At 44.0% G+C, this 15,095-nt stretch overlaps 1 protein-coding gene across 1 annotated transcript in view; it reads left to right on the plus strand.

Moving 5' to 3' along the window:
* The first annotated feature begins 2,044 nt into the window (after positions 1-2,044).
* LOC124594999 (esterase FE4-like) overlaps positions 2,045-15,095 on the plus strand; it is a 58,418-nt gene continuing 45,367 nt past the window's right edge. The window contains exons 1-3 of the mRNA XM_047133543.1: positions 2,045-2,248; positions 10,262-10,399; positions 12,937-13,282. Of these exons, the coding sequence (XP_046989499.1) occupies positions 2,099-2,248; positions 10,262-10,399; positions 12,937-13,282 (634 nt within the window). The 5' untranslated portion in view covers positions 2,045-2,098. The remainder of the gene's footprint in view (positions 2,249-10,261; positions 10,400-12,936; positions 13,283-15,095) is intronic.

Genomic DNA, 15,095 nt, shown 5'->3' on the forward strand with positions numbered 1-15,095 from the left:
CGGCCACAGCGGCCGGCAAACTCTCTGCATGACTGAACACCTGAAACAGTTCTGAATCTCTTGCAAATCATGAATAATCACTCCCAAGTACTGTAATCGAATGCGTTAATACCAAGGCTCTACCTGTGCATTGATCAACTGCTTCGTGTGAAAACCCTTTACAAAGTTCTGAAAGCGACACGTATACGTAAACCAAACAAAGTAATAGAAACATGCTAGCAGACACGCGCTCAGCAGCTGTCGAAGTCTAAACTAACTCCAGCACGGCTGACAGCCAATAGAAACACGTAAACCACTCGCGTGGTTGGACAGCGACGGCGCTTCCAGTGGTGGAATTCGGACACTGTTAGTTTCGAAATAATTATATTAATATCTACGCAGTACGCACCTAAACGCCGCAGAAGTGTATGTTAAATCGGTCAGCACTGGCAGTGAAAGAACCAAAGGAATATAGAAGACATGAAACATTACAAGGAGCTCCTGTTGTAGTCGCCAGAATAATCGTCAAAATAATACACTCTACAATCACTACGGAAAAAGTTTAAAACATCAAATTTACAAAATTTTATTCACCTGTCAATAACATGATATAAGGCAGGTAGCGAAAGGTACAGTTTTTCATTACGTTACATTAGCATCAGCAGCGACTTATTAGGAAATACGTAACAATTGTTTGTATTTTTCGTGGGACTTTCCAAGTTTATTGAGTGCAACACAATTTAAATGGAAGTTGTGTTAATGCCTTTACTGTTGGTTGGTTTGGGGAAGGAGACCAGACAGCGTGGTCATCGGTCTCATCGGATTAGGGAAGGATGGGGAAGGAAGTCGGCCGTGCCCTTTCAGAGGAACCATCCCGGCATTTGCCTGGAAATGCCTTTACTGTAAGATACAATAACTAAGGAAGAAGAGGCTTTAAATGCGGCAAAAATAAGTTCGTGATACATGTTTTGCTTAGCTTGTCTGTTTTGTATGTTCATTTGTACATGAGGACAATTACAACATAATATACATATACGAGCGCTCTAAATTGTTCCAACAGCTCCTCGCAACACTCAAATGTCTCTGAGCACTATGGGAATTAACATCTGACGACATCAGTCCCCTAGACATAGAACTACTTAAACCTAACTAACCTAAGGACATCAAACACATCCATGCCCTAGGCAGGATTCGAACCTGTGACCGTACCAGTCCCGCGATTCCGGACTGAAGCGTCTAGAACCGTTCGGCCACCGGGGCCGGCCCTCACAACACTGCAAAGTTCCTTGAAGCACCACTTAACTACTCGATTTTAACCTCGTACACGTCGGTGGAACAGCTAACGTGCCTAAAGAGCAGGTAGTTAATGCATTTTATTGGTTTGTACTTCTAGGTTTCCTGCTTTGGTCGTCTGCGCCGGAATGTTACAAGCCGGCTGGTGTTAAAGCGTGTAGTAACAGAGGAACTAGTTGTACACTAATCTGAAATGTAATGAAAACTGTTTTGCTCTTTCATACAAACCAATCACAGGCTCTTGGAATATCCAAGTTTGCATGTACTGCGTCAATATTGCTATCACGCCGCATTCCAGAGCACGATGCCAATGCCGATACACCAGCGAACCTCACTCAACAAACGATACAGTCTATAGGCTCTCATGTAGAAGTGGTTAATATTCCACATGAAATCCATTCCTTAACTTTTCAGAATTGTCAAATGACGTACACAGATTATTGTATGATGAGTTTGAAATGTTTGTGTAACTTTAAAAAGAAAAGTCACTATAACCACTAAAGCTGTAATAATTATAACGGTACAAGACATGTTAGTATCTGACTCATTTCTAACACATCCAGCAACTGCTTGGTCTACGGTGGAGATAGCAGGTGTTTAAAGTAATGTGGTTCAACGGTGGCATAGTCCAATGCGTTGCTCTGAGAAGTCCGCCTGCAATATCTTTCCTTATCAAAGTTGTCTTACACTACTGAGCGACCTTCAGAGCTGGTGAACTTCGCTCCCGCTTGACTCACTGCGATTTGCGCCGCGGTACCGCTGTGATAAAGAGCCTTACGTTAGTCAGTAGTTCTCCAGGCAACAGACTGGAACAGCATTCACGAGGATGACGTCCACAGAGAGTGGGTACGCCACTGTGTGTGTGGCGGAGGGTGCTTTACGAGGCCGCGTAAGCTCCACAGCGACCGGCTGCAAGTACTACAGCTTCCAGGGCGTGCCGTACGCTCGGCCGCCAGTGGGACAGCTGCGGTTCAAGGTGAGTGACAGGAAGGCAATGCAGTGAGTTACGTACCACGTATTTGTATATGATGGTACTAATCTTGATGTACATGCAAATGTAGACGTAGCAAAAATATGAACACCACAGTGAAGAAGGCGCCCACATCACCGCCTGCACATTGTAAAACACTACAAAACAGTGAAGGTTCTGTCTATTGCACCAGATAATCAGATTCTTGAATGGTACGTGGAAGATCTGACTTTTGAGTGTGCCTTATTGAGAGCAGTTATTATTCCTTTCCTTTGTGAAATGCGTGACGTACGGCTGCTGTGGTTTCTAACTACCACTACGAGTCTCACTTAATACGACCATCACAGTAAAAAAAGTTTATCTATCATTTACATATTATTCCATGTCATTGAATGTGGCAATATTATCAGTAGACCTCTATCAAATCCAGGTATCCTTTCTATACATGTGGCATATTAGACGTCGTTAACCTAAATCTTTACTGATAATAAAGGACATAATGACTGTAGAATGCCATACAGTTCATAAAATATATAATATGTGTTGGCAGTCTCTTAAAAAACTTTTAGTATAATTTTGTCGTAATGGACACTACCGGAGGAATATTTGGCGGGCTGAAAATATTCGTAATTCCGCCTTCAAAAGGAGTTTTAAATATTTGGTAAATAGATTTTTGTGACATACTTGGTGACCTGAAAATGTCTGCCAACGAAGTATTCTAGCATTTCCATAATATTCTCTCTCCAGGCAAACTACGAGGCGGTTATTCGTGCTGCACCTTTTTGCACTCGTATGTCTTAACATCCTCCGAAAAAACCAGACTGGGTTGTATTTCAGTTCTGGTTCTTTTGTGAAGTAATTCGTAGTTCACTTATCAACTAACCGGAGCATGCCATTTACTATGTGTACAAAAGAGGTTGTGTGGCCAGTCCGTCCCATGTCAGTAGTTTTGCTTCCATGCCTTTGTATAAAAAGTCTGATTCCAGTGGTGGCTCAGAAGACACACTCACACAAAGAAAGGACACAATACGAACGAATTACCTGAATGGGACGGAAATCGGTTGTTGTTATGTAGAGTTACACACAAATTATTACCATTTCAGGAAAATTGGATGACTTATTCAAGAGAATGGAAGTCACAAATTGAACCGGTCATTAACGCTTTAGTCCACTTGTGGCCCTTAAGTAAACAGTTATTCAGCTTGGCATTGACAGAGTTGTTGTATGTCCTCCTAAGGGATATTATGCCAAATTGTGTCCAACACGAGCATGCACTCCTCAAGATCCCAAGCTGGTTAGAGGTCGCTATCCGTAACGCTCATACGTTATCAATTTGAAAGAGATCTGGTGACTTTACTGGTCAAAGTGAGGATTGGCAAGCACGAAGACAAGGAGTAGAAACTCTCACCATGTTCAGGAGGGCATTATCTTGCGCAAATACAAGCCCATGATGAATTGTTACGAAGGGCAACAAAATGGGGCGTAGAATACCTTAGACGGCCCTCAGTGCTCTAAGGGTGCCAAGGATGACAACTTGCTATGAAAAGAAATGGCCACCTCAGACCATCAGTCCTCGTTGTCAGACCATACCGCGGGCGATAGTCAGGTTGGTATTCACTGCTGTTCGGGCATTCTCTGGACACGTCTTCGGCCTGGAATCTCGTTTACTGGAGTAGGATTGTCTTCAGTGACGCGTCCCGCTTCCAATTGAGCCCCAATGACCAGCGAAGACAAGTTTGGTGACGTCCCAGACAGTTCTAGTTGGACAGAGTTTGACACGATATGCCTCAGGAGCACATCGAACAACTTTGTCAATCAATGCCAAGCGGAATAATTGCTTACTTAAAGGCCAGAGCTAGATCAATACGTTACTGACTTGCTCTATGCCTGCTATAGACTTCTCTCGTAGTCTTTCGTGTTGCCTGTTAAGCGTGGCGCCGCTGCGTCTTGGGATACCTGAACGGCATTTCCCGTGCATGAATGCCGGACAATGAAAGACGCCTTAACGGCGTATATACTGAGGTGAAGAAGTCATGGTGATAGCGATATGCACACATACAAATGTAGGCAGTATCACGTACACAAGGTATAAAAAGGCAATGCCTTGACGGAGATGTCATTTGCAAGCAGAAGATCTATGTGAAAATTATCAGAATTTCAGCGGGGAAAGGTAGCTGGTGAAAGAGGCATGGGACATTCCTTTTGCAAAATTACTAGGGTACTAAATATTTCGAGATCCACAGCGTCAAGAGTGACACAACAATACCAGTTACAGGCATTAATTCTCCTCACGAAAAAGGCAGTGGCCGACGGCCTTTACTTAACCGAGAGGAGCTACGTTTACATCGAATTGTCAGTGCTAACAGACAAGCAACACTGTATTAAATAATTACAGTTATTCTGAACGCCTCTGCAGTTCACTGCATTTAAAATTTCTTTCGTGACCTAAAATGATGCTCAATCCTCTCCATAGTACGAGTAGTTACGTGTTACTCGTGCAGGGCTCCTTCTTGCATTGTCTGGTACACTGTGAGTTTCTTCTACCCCAAGAAAGCGACGACTTGCATCCAACTGCATCTAGTGCTTTCAGTATTTGCCGTTAGCGCCTCATCCATGTCTTGACTAAGACGTCAAGGCAAGCATACACTTGACTTATTTTCAAACCTAACTGAAGTTTCTCTGAGGCCTTCCATCACTCCCCTAGTATATATAGTGGCTCTTACTGATTCTGTAGTCCCAGGACTGGCTAACGCCTCATACATTGAGATGACTAATGGAATAGCTCCTAATTTCGTGTCAGACCTTCTTTTTACCGGCGTAGTGCAGCAGCTTGACGTGGCATGGATTCAGCGAGTCGTTGGAAGTCCCCTGCAAAATAACTGTCACCCTCTAACGGCAGCAACAAACATGGAGAACTTAGTGGACGTCCTTCCACGGTGATGAGAAGATAAGTAAAACAGATCCGCCCATCCAGCCCCCAGCAGCGAGCCAACAAATAAAAACATGAAGCTTCCTCAACCTTGTCATTACTGGCCTCGCCTTGCTGAAAGCAGCACCGCCTAAATCCGAAATGACATATGATGATCAATGTGACTGCGGAACGTGGGAATGTGCTGCTACCTGCAGTTGCGCTTTTTTTATCGCCCTGGAGACACCATTCACGATGTTCGGCCACCTGGTGCCAATACGTTCATTTGACGCCACTTCGGCAACTTGCCTTCTGATGATGATAAAATGATTGTCAGAACGGAGCGGAGAAAATCCTACGTGGTTGGGAATCGAACCTGGGATCCAGTGAGTAAGGATTAGCAATTCGAACTGCAAGACCACGAGCAGTTGACGCATATGAGCCGATTTGTTATGGTGAGTGATGATCACTTTCTAAAATTGTAAAATATCGAGTAACTGACGGATAAAGAAAATAAACGATTTGTAGTTAGGTACAGCGCATATTTTATAGTTAGAAGTACAATAACTTGAGTTGATCTTACGTGTCTACCCGTTTCCAAAGGCTGTGCTCGTAAATCCTAACGAATCAAAGTCCCACTAAAAGCCTCCCACGTTTTACATGTAAGTGCACGAGGTCTCGCTGTTCGTCTTACAGCATTTGAGTGACACCGACGTCGTGAGTCTTCAAGAATGTCACAGACTATAAGAGACACATGAGTAGAGCTGCTAAAATGCGACAGGCTTGTGACCGTTCTTGGTATGGAAGTACGGATTAAACACATTGAGTGTGGTCTAAGATTTGAATCGTATTATGTACAACTTATCAAACAATAAAAGTATTTTCTCAAATGTGGTAAAGTTCAAAAGTCAAAGAGAAAACAGCATTTTCAAAGAGTAATTATTATTCCACATTTCTGAACTTATTGTTCAAATCAGTGTGTACTACACACTTTCTAAAGTAGCCTATGTTCTTGCTCAGCGGTCAAGTTGTCATCGATGCGTGGCTTTCACTAAATGGGTTGATACTCAGGGGCTTGTATTGTTAGCCAAGAAACAAAATGTATTTTTTGTGCCAACATAAGCTTTCTTAAATGGAACAATGCATACTGACATTAACAAACTTAAAGTAGGTTAAATTGAAATGTCAGTGGTGACTGTTGCTGAATTTTAGAGCGACTCGTATACGAGATATCGTGTTTTGAAAAGTTTCCACACTGACACTTGGTTGTGCCGCTCAACCTGTTTAGTTACTAGGTACAATGTTATTATGTTTGTTTACAATGTCATGGTGTGTTCCTTGACTTCATTCCAACTTGCAAGTCAGTTAGTGAAAGTCCAAGCAGTAGGTCGTGGGTGGTTCAAATGGTTCAAATGGCTCTGAGCACTATGGGACTTAACATCTATGGTCATCAGTCCCCTAGAACTTAGAGCTATTTAAACCTAACTAACCTAAGGACAGCACACAACACCCAGTCATCATGAGGCAGAGAACGTGGGTGGATGATGGGATTTTCCAACGCAGAAAAGCCGACATGCTCATGGTGTATGGAGAGTGTAGAAAGATGCAGTTCGTTCTTGTACGGTGTGTGCGGCAGGATATCCCAATAGACGTCAACCATATCACTACTTACTTATCAACCTCTTCAACCAGTTACGTGAAAGTGCTAGGGTAACAGCTAGAAAACATAATGGAGGGAAAGAAATGGCGATTGAAGAGGGGGAGTTAATGTTTTTGCTGCTGTTCCATTTCATCAGCACAAAAAGTCAGCCAAGTTTCCTATGGATTCTCCTCCGACATAGGTTCCATCCCCCATCACATCTCTTTCAAGCAAGAGCTGCGTGGAAACGATTACGAGGATCTTGTTAATTACTGTACATGGACGTTAAGACAGGTCTCTGCAGATGCAGAATCTATCTAGTTCAGTAATGAAGCCACATTTACCGATCATGGCCAGGAAGACCACCGAAACAAGCACTACTGGTCTGTTGACAATCCCAATTGGCATCGTCAGATGGTACGTTAGTGTCGATGGCGAGTAAACATGTGGTTGAGGGATAGTGAACCATCATGATAGTGAACCATCAGCTCATAGAAAGCTGAAAGATGCTGTATACAAGGACATACCAACTACACTCGATGATATTCAACGGCGTATTACTGCAGCCTGCTCGGGCATCTTCGCTGAAATGCTAGCACATGTGCAAGGGCCGTTCCACACCAGACTGAAAGTAGGTATTGACACTGTCGGTGGTCATTTTGAACAATCTGTGATGATAAAATGTTGTCTGGTTACTGTTCAGCAGCCACATAGCTAGTGTATACACTCGTTCTTTAGTGAATGCTGCCACAGATACTGTGCAAGTGTCGGTGTAGGATCTTTTCAAGTAGGATATCTCCTACACGATCGCACAATAGTCTGTAACAAAGACCATTGAAAAACTAATTTAGTTAACTTTTAGTTTATTAGTGTCAGTAGGCATTTTCCATTTAAAGATAGTGCATGTTTGCACAAAAAGAAACACTTCCTAAATACTATTACAATCTGTTGATTGCCTAACAATACCAGCCCCTGACTAACTACTCATTCCGTGAAAACTGCACATCAATAGCTCTTCCCATTTCCGCAATATTTGCGGTGCAAGTTTTAGATGATTCATTCAGTACATACGAAGTGGAGCAGAAGCAGATACAGCAGCAACTAAGTATGCAGAAGCGTCTTTAGCAGTCACTTTATAAACATATTAAAGAAACCCCATAGGGGCAGCTCAAAAGAAAATTGGGTAAGGTATGAAATTGAAAGTAAATAAATATCAGTACCAAATCATTCAGTGAACTTGATGTTGCTCGAGTTACTTTGGCAGAAAGGAAAATTATTTTAAAGTTCTCGTGTGACTGATAAAATTTCAAGAAAAAGATTATAAACCTGCTTTTTTTGAGGTAGTTGTTGAAGTTAGTCATACATGTAACGCATTATGTGTAAGTTAGGTCTTACAACAAAATCAGACATCAGAGAAAGTTTTGCAGTTCCGAGAGTTCCGGAACCTGTAAAAAAATTGGAATAGAATCAACATAAACATAAGTTGACCCATTGTATTGCTCATGAAAACCACACATTACATGTTGTACCACCATACAGCGAGACCTTCAGATGTCGTGGTCCAGATTGCTGTACTCATCGATACCTCTAATGCCAAGTAGCACGTCCTCTTGCGTTGATGCATGCCTGTATTCGTCGCTGCATACTATCCACAAGTTCATCACGGCTTTATTGATCCAGATTCTCCCACTCCTCAACGACGATTCGGCGTAGATCCGTCGGAGTGGTTGGTGGAAAACGTCGTCCATAAACAGCACTTTTCAATCTATCCTAGGTGTGTTTGATAGGGTTTATGCCTGGAGAACATGCTGACCACTCTAGTCGAACAATGTATTATCCTCAAGGAAGTCAATCACAAGATGTGCAAGATGGGGGCGTGAATTATCGTCCATGAAGACGAATGCCTCGTCAGTATGCTACTGATAAGGTTGCACTACCGGTCAGAGGACGGCATTCACGACTCGTACAGCCTTTACGGTGCCTTACAGACCACCAGCAGCGTACGTCAGCCCCACGTAATGCCACATCAAAACATCATACAACCTCCACCTCGCTGCACTCGCTGGACAGTGTGTCTAAGGCGTTCAGCCAAACCGGATTGTCTCCAACACGTGTCCGACGATGGTCTGGTTCAAGGCATATGCGTCACTCATCGGTAAAGAGAACGTGATGCGAATCCTGAGTAGTCCATTCGGTATGTTGTTTGACCCATCTGTACCGCGCTGCATGGTGTCATGGTTGCAAAGATGGACCTCGCCATGGACGTCGGGAATGAAGTTGCGCATTATGCAGCCTACTGCGCACAGTTTGAGTCGTAACACTACGTCCTGTGGCTGCACGAAAAGCATTATTCAACATGGTGGCGTTGCTGTCAGGGTTCCTCCGGGCCATAATCCATTGGTAGCGGTTATCCACTGCAGTAGTAGTCCATGGGCGGCCTGAGCGAGGCATGTCATCGACAGTTCCTGTCTCTCAGTATCTCCTCTATGTACGACCAACATCGCTTTGGTACACTTCGAGGCGTGTCCGCCCTGGTGACTGAGTGGACAGAATGTCCATCCTAAGGGCCCGGGTTCGATTTCCGTGTGGGTCGGAGATTTCCTCCGCTCGGGGCCTGGGTGTTGTCCTATTCACAAACATTTCATCCCCAGCGACGTACAAGTCGCCGAAGTGACGTCAAATCGAAAGACTTGCACCCGGCGAACGGACAACCTGGCGGAAGACCCTAGTCACACGACATTTACATTTTAATCAGAGACGTCTACACTTCCCTCGTTGAGGGCCCTTCCTGCCAAAAAGTAATAATTCTGACGCGATCGAACCGCGGTAAGGACCGTCTAGGCATGGTTGTACTACAAACAACCTGAACCCTGTGCTTCCTGGTGGAATGACTGGAACTGATCGGCTGTCGGACATCTCTGAACAGTCAAAGGGACTGTGTCTGTGATACAATATCCCCAGTCAACATCTATCTTCAGGACTTCTGGGAACCGGGGTGATACAAAACATCTATTGATGTGTGTATTAGTAACTATGTACCCTTTAACTGTTAACTTCTCAACGTTTCTTTAAAAAACCTGTACTGTACGTAACTGAAATTAATATGTCAGAATACATAGGATTTTTGAGACAGTCATAATTTAGATTACAGTAGGCCACTGCGTTGGGGATAGTTTCATCTCTAACACATCCCCCAAACTCTGCATAATGTCACCGTGAGGTCAGGATTTGTGTAGCAGCCACTTTCGAAGTCATTATTCTATATGCTCAAGCATTTAGTGAGTATGTAAAAAGAGCAGTGGAAGTTGAATTGAAATGTGTGTGATTAACAGCGGTGTGCCCTATCATCACACTTTTATTTACTGTAATGCGTACACATGAGTATGGAAGGTTTTGCTATGTACTTGACTATAAACAACAGTGACACTTTAGATATAATGCAGAGAAACTGCATTCTGTGTTTTCTTCACAGCCGCCGCAGCCTCCTGAGCCATGGACAGGCACCAGGGACGCTACCAAGGAGGGCAACGTGGCACCGCAGCTGAACTCTTTCACAGGGCAGTACGTGGGCGACGAGGACTGCCTCTTCCTTAACGTCTACACAACAAAGGTAACTTTTGTAGGCGTCTAAATGCTTTTAAAACAATGGAATTCGGATAGAGTTCCATGGTAAATGCAAATGAAGTCGTTGCATTGACGACGAACAAAACCAAAAAACAAGCTAAGTATGGTTACACAAGAAGCACTGAATGATATCTAAAACAGGATATTACCTACCGACTTAGAAAAATGCATAGAACTTTTAATTGTTAGGAAATCCAGGAAGACTAAAATGTGATCAGCGGTTAGTATATAGATGATTCTCAATATAAGTAAATCTTGTGTGATTCGCGTAAGTTGACTAAATTATTTTATGCCACTAGATAAGCGACCAATCGTACAGATACAAAAACGATGACTATAGAAGGAAGTGTGCGCAGGATTACAGTCTATCGTATTTCACTAGGTAAACGGAGAGTATAAGTGACTGGACAGCAGTGAAATTCATAAAATCTTAAACACGGCTGTAATTCAGAAACTATACGACACAGATAGGAATTCGTGGAGGGCCGCATCAAACCAGTCTGAAAACTCGACATAAAAGTTTTCAGGGTTTGGTACCGCGTCATAGTGTAAAAACTACTGCTGCTATTTACATTATGACGTGGTACCAAACACAGAAAACTTTTATGTCGACTGACTCTGGCCGCGGAAGCCTACGCAATTATATCAGTCAGAAGACTGATCACAAATAAAGTCGACACTAAAATCGGAGGGGTTCAAAAAATCTGCCAGTTGCTTGAAAATTGGGGACTCGAACCCGGATTTTTCCGTTTTCGCGAACGGTCTCCTTAACCGTCTTCACCACAGGCACAGCCCCTGACCTAGTCAAATTTCCAACTTATTCAAACACTACTGACATAGTGCTCCTGCTCATTACCCGTATCACTCGCAGCGATTCGCTGATTTCTGTAAGAGTTCGCTGGTGTTGTGCATCTTCGCTGAAGGTATCACTGGGCATGCTAGCCCTATATAAGTGTATGCAGTGTCTGTTTTCTGGGACATATCCGAAGGAACAGTCATAATTTAGATTACTGCATTGAAAATAGTTTTATCTCTAACGCATCCCTCAAACTTTACATAATGTATCTCTGCATCTCAGAGTAGCACTTGCAACCTATACTCAGTTCCACAAGAACGTGTACGCCGCTATCTGCATGAAATAAAAGACACTATTATGAATATAAATTTACGTGAAAATACATGTTATTACTAATTGCGCACTTACCTAATAGTTAATCCAGTCGCAGCAATTATCGATTATAACTTGGCAGCTTAGCCCTCTGTCCGTGAAATCATATACTTTTCCAACATCGCTCAACCCACTCCACAATGAATGTCTTTGACATTCTAAAAATTTTAGCACCTGCTCCATATGGAACTTCCGTCCCTTTGGATGATTTACAAGGAACAGTGCGTGGTGACGCTTCAGATATTTTGTACTCATTTTAAACTGCAACCGACAAAACGAAAACATTCAACCCTCCCAGTGTTTATCTATACACTGTGCCACTGATCACAGATTCGAGACCGCTACCAGAGAAGTAGCTCCGGACATTACATTTAAAATTAAGGCATACATTTTCCTGTGAAACTCACAGAGCGTCCTCAATTATTCGTTGGAAGGATTCCAGTCGCTGTAATCCTCTGCAGTTTTTATCCTCTACAGCTCCCTCTAGTCCACAGAGGTTATTCTGAGATGTATTAACAAATGTCCTTATATCCTGTCCCTTCTTCTTCTCAGTGGTTTCCATATGATCCTTTAATCACCGTCATGTTCGAAAGAACAGACATCGCATATATAATGCTGGTAGAGTTATCTCCTCCATGTCCGAACAACATCGCTTTGCTTCACTCCGAGACGCCTGGACACTTCCGTTGTTGTGAGCCCTTCCTGGAACAAAGTAACAATGCGGACGCGATCGAACCGCGGTACTGACCGTCTAGGAATAGTTGAACTACAGGCAACACGAGCCGTGTACCTCCTTCCTGGTGGAATGACTGGAACTGATCGGCGGTCGGACCCCCTCCGTCTAATAGGCGCTGCTCTTGTATGGTTTTTTACACCTTTAGGCTGGTTTAGTAGCATCTCTGAATAGTCAAAGGGACTGTGTATGCGATACAGTACCCACAGTCAACATCTATCTTCAGGAGTTGTGGGAACCCGGATGATGAAAAACTTTTTTGATGTGTGTAGTTCTCATTGACTCACCAAAGTAGCTGTTGCCACATTCACAAAGTATTTCGTAAATTCCAGGATCACTACGTCGAAGTATGTCCTTATGTCCTTTACTGAGCACAGGATTTGTTTGATTTTCTTGGCTGATCGGAAAATGGATTGAACACAGCGTCTGATAACAATTTTTTTTGTGTGTGTGGGGGGGGGGGGGGGGGTGTAGGTTTGAAGAAAGGAAAGAATTCTATGAGCTGATCACCTTCTGTTTGGTAATCACTGGAGGCCAGTGGTTTGCTAATAATTTTTTTAACGAACGATTAATTATGTTCGAAATGGTCGTCAATTTATATGCTCAACACAGGTACCCTTAGCTTCCAGAAAATGTGGAAGGCGAGCGTATGCCGGTGATGGTGTGGATCCACGGAGGCAGCTTCACTTCCGGCTCCGGCAACGCAGACCGTTTTGGGCCGGATCACCTGCTGCCGCACGGCGTGGTGGTCGTCACCTTCAACTACCGCCTGGGCGTCCTGGGCTTCCTCAGCACGCAGGACTCTGTGCTGCCCGGCAACCTCGGCCTCAAGGACCAGGTGGCGGCGCTGCGCTGGGTGCGCCGCAACATCGCCGCGTTCGCCGGCGATCCCGACAACGTCACCATCTTTGGCGAAAGCGCCGGCGGTGCCTGTTGCCATTTGCACCTCTTCTCTCCAATGACAAGAGGTGGGGTGCATTCGATATTGCTTGGCCCCTAGCTGCGCAAGCAGCGTGGTAGGAGAGATGAAAACGATATTTGTGGGGGCACCTTATGCGACGGGGCAGCGCTGTAGTATAGGTGTAGTTCTACAGCTTAAGCCTTCAGACAGACGCCTGTCTTGTGGAACTAAGCTACAGCGGGCGACTCTGCAAACGATCATATTAACACGTTAAGTTAGAATTACCAATAGTTCTACAAGTCAACCGTTTATTAAAACCATAATCGGTTACAGGATTATCCTGAAATTGCAACAGAAGGAGCAATTTACACTGAAGAGCTAAAGAATCTGGTACAACTGCCTAATATCGTTTATTAGCCCCGCAAGGCCGCAGAAGTGCCGCAACACGACGTGGACTAGACTAATGTCTGAACTATTGCTGGAGGGAATTGACACCATGAATCCTGCAGCAGGGCTTTCCGTAAATCCATAAGTGTAGATCCCTGTTGAACAGCACGTTGCAAGACATCCTAAATATGCTCATTAATGTTCATGTCTGGTGGGCTTGGTGGTCAGCGGAACTGTTTAATCTCAGAAGAGTGTTCCTGGAGACACTCTGTAGCAATTCTGGACGTGTGGGGTGTTCCGTTGCCCTGCTGAAATTTCCCATGTCCGTCGGAATGCACAAGTGGACACGAATGGATGCAGGTGATCAGACAGGACTTCCACAGTATGTGTCACCTGTCAGAGTCGTATCTAGACGTATCAGGGGACTCATATCACTCCAACTGCACACGCCCCACATCATTACAGAGCCTCCGCCAGCTTGAACAGTCCCCTGCTGACATACAGGGTCCATGGGTTCATGAGGTTACCTCCATACCCGTACTGGTCCATCCACTCGATACTATTTGAAATGAGATTCGTCCGACCAGGCAACATATTTCCAGTAATCCACAGTCGAACATCGGTGTTGACGGCCCAAGGCGAGGCGTAAAGCTTTGTATCGCGCAGTCATCAAGGGTACACGAGTGGGCCTTGGTCTCCAAAAGCCCATATCGATGACGTTTCGTTGAATGGTTCAGACGCTAACACTTGTTGATGGCCCAGCATTGAAATCTGTAGCACCTTGCGGAAGTGTTGCACTTCTGTCACGTTGAACGATTCTTTTCAGTCGTCGTTTGGTACCGTTCTTGCAGGCTCTTTTTCCGGCCACGGCGATGTCGGAGATTTGATTTTCTTGCCGCGTTCCTGATATTCACGGTACACTCGTGAAATGGTCGTAAGGAAAAATCCCAACTTCATCGCTACCTCGGAGATGCTGTGTCCCATCACTCGTGCGCCGATATAACATCACTTTCCAACTAACTTAAATCTTCATAAGCTATCACTGTAGCAACAATAACCCACCTAACAAGTGCGCCAAACTGTTTTCGTATACAGGCGTTGCCCACCGCAGTGCCGTATTCTTTCTGTTTACGTATCTCTGTATTTGAAAACGCTTGCCTGTACCAGTTTCTTTGGCGCTTCAGTGTATTTTCATCTGGATTTAAAACAGTAATTCCTTCCGTAGTTTCCATCTCAAAATTAGCTTCCACAGCAAAATCATAGACGGTTCTTCGCAATTTTACCTCAGTAACATGGTAATGCATGTTGCAATTTCGACAATTCGTGAAACAAGTCTATCATTAAATAATAGCTTTAGGATATGTCAGGTCAGTACTTAATGAAACGCTTATGCTCAGTATAAAAAATCTGATTCTATCAATTGCATTATTAGAGACCTGTTCTCATTTCACCAGCTATCGATGGCCCTTACATAATTACATATTTTTTCTGAT

Source organism: Schistocerca americana, chromosome 2 (genome assembly GCF_021461395.2).
Source record: "Schistocerca americana isolate TAMUIC-IGC-003095 chromosome 2, iqSchAmer2.1, whole genome shotgun sequence".
Classification (NCBI taxonomy): domain Eukaryota; kingdom Metazoa; phylum Arthropoda; class Insecta; order Orthoptera; family Acrididae; genus Schistocerca; species Schistocerca americana.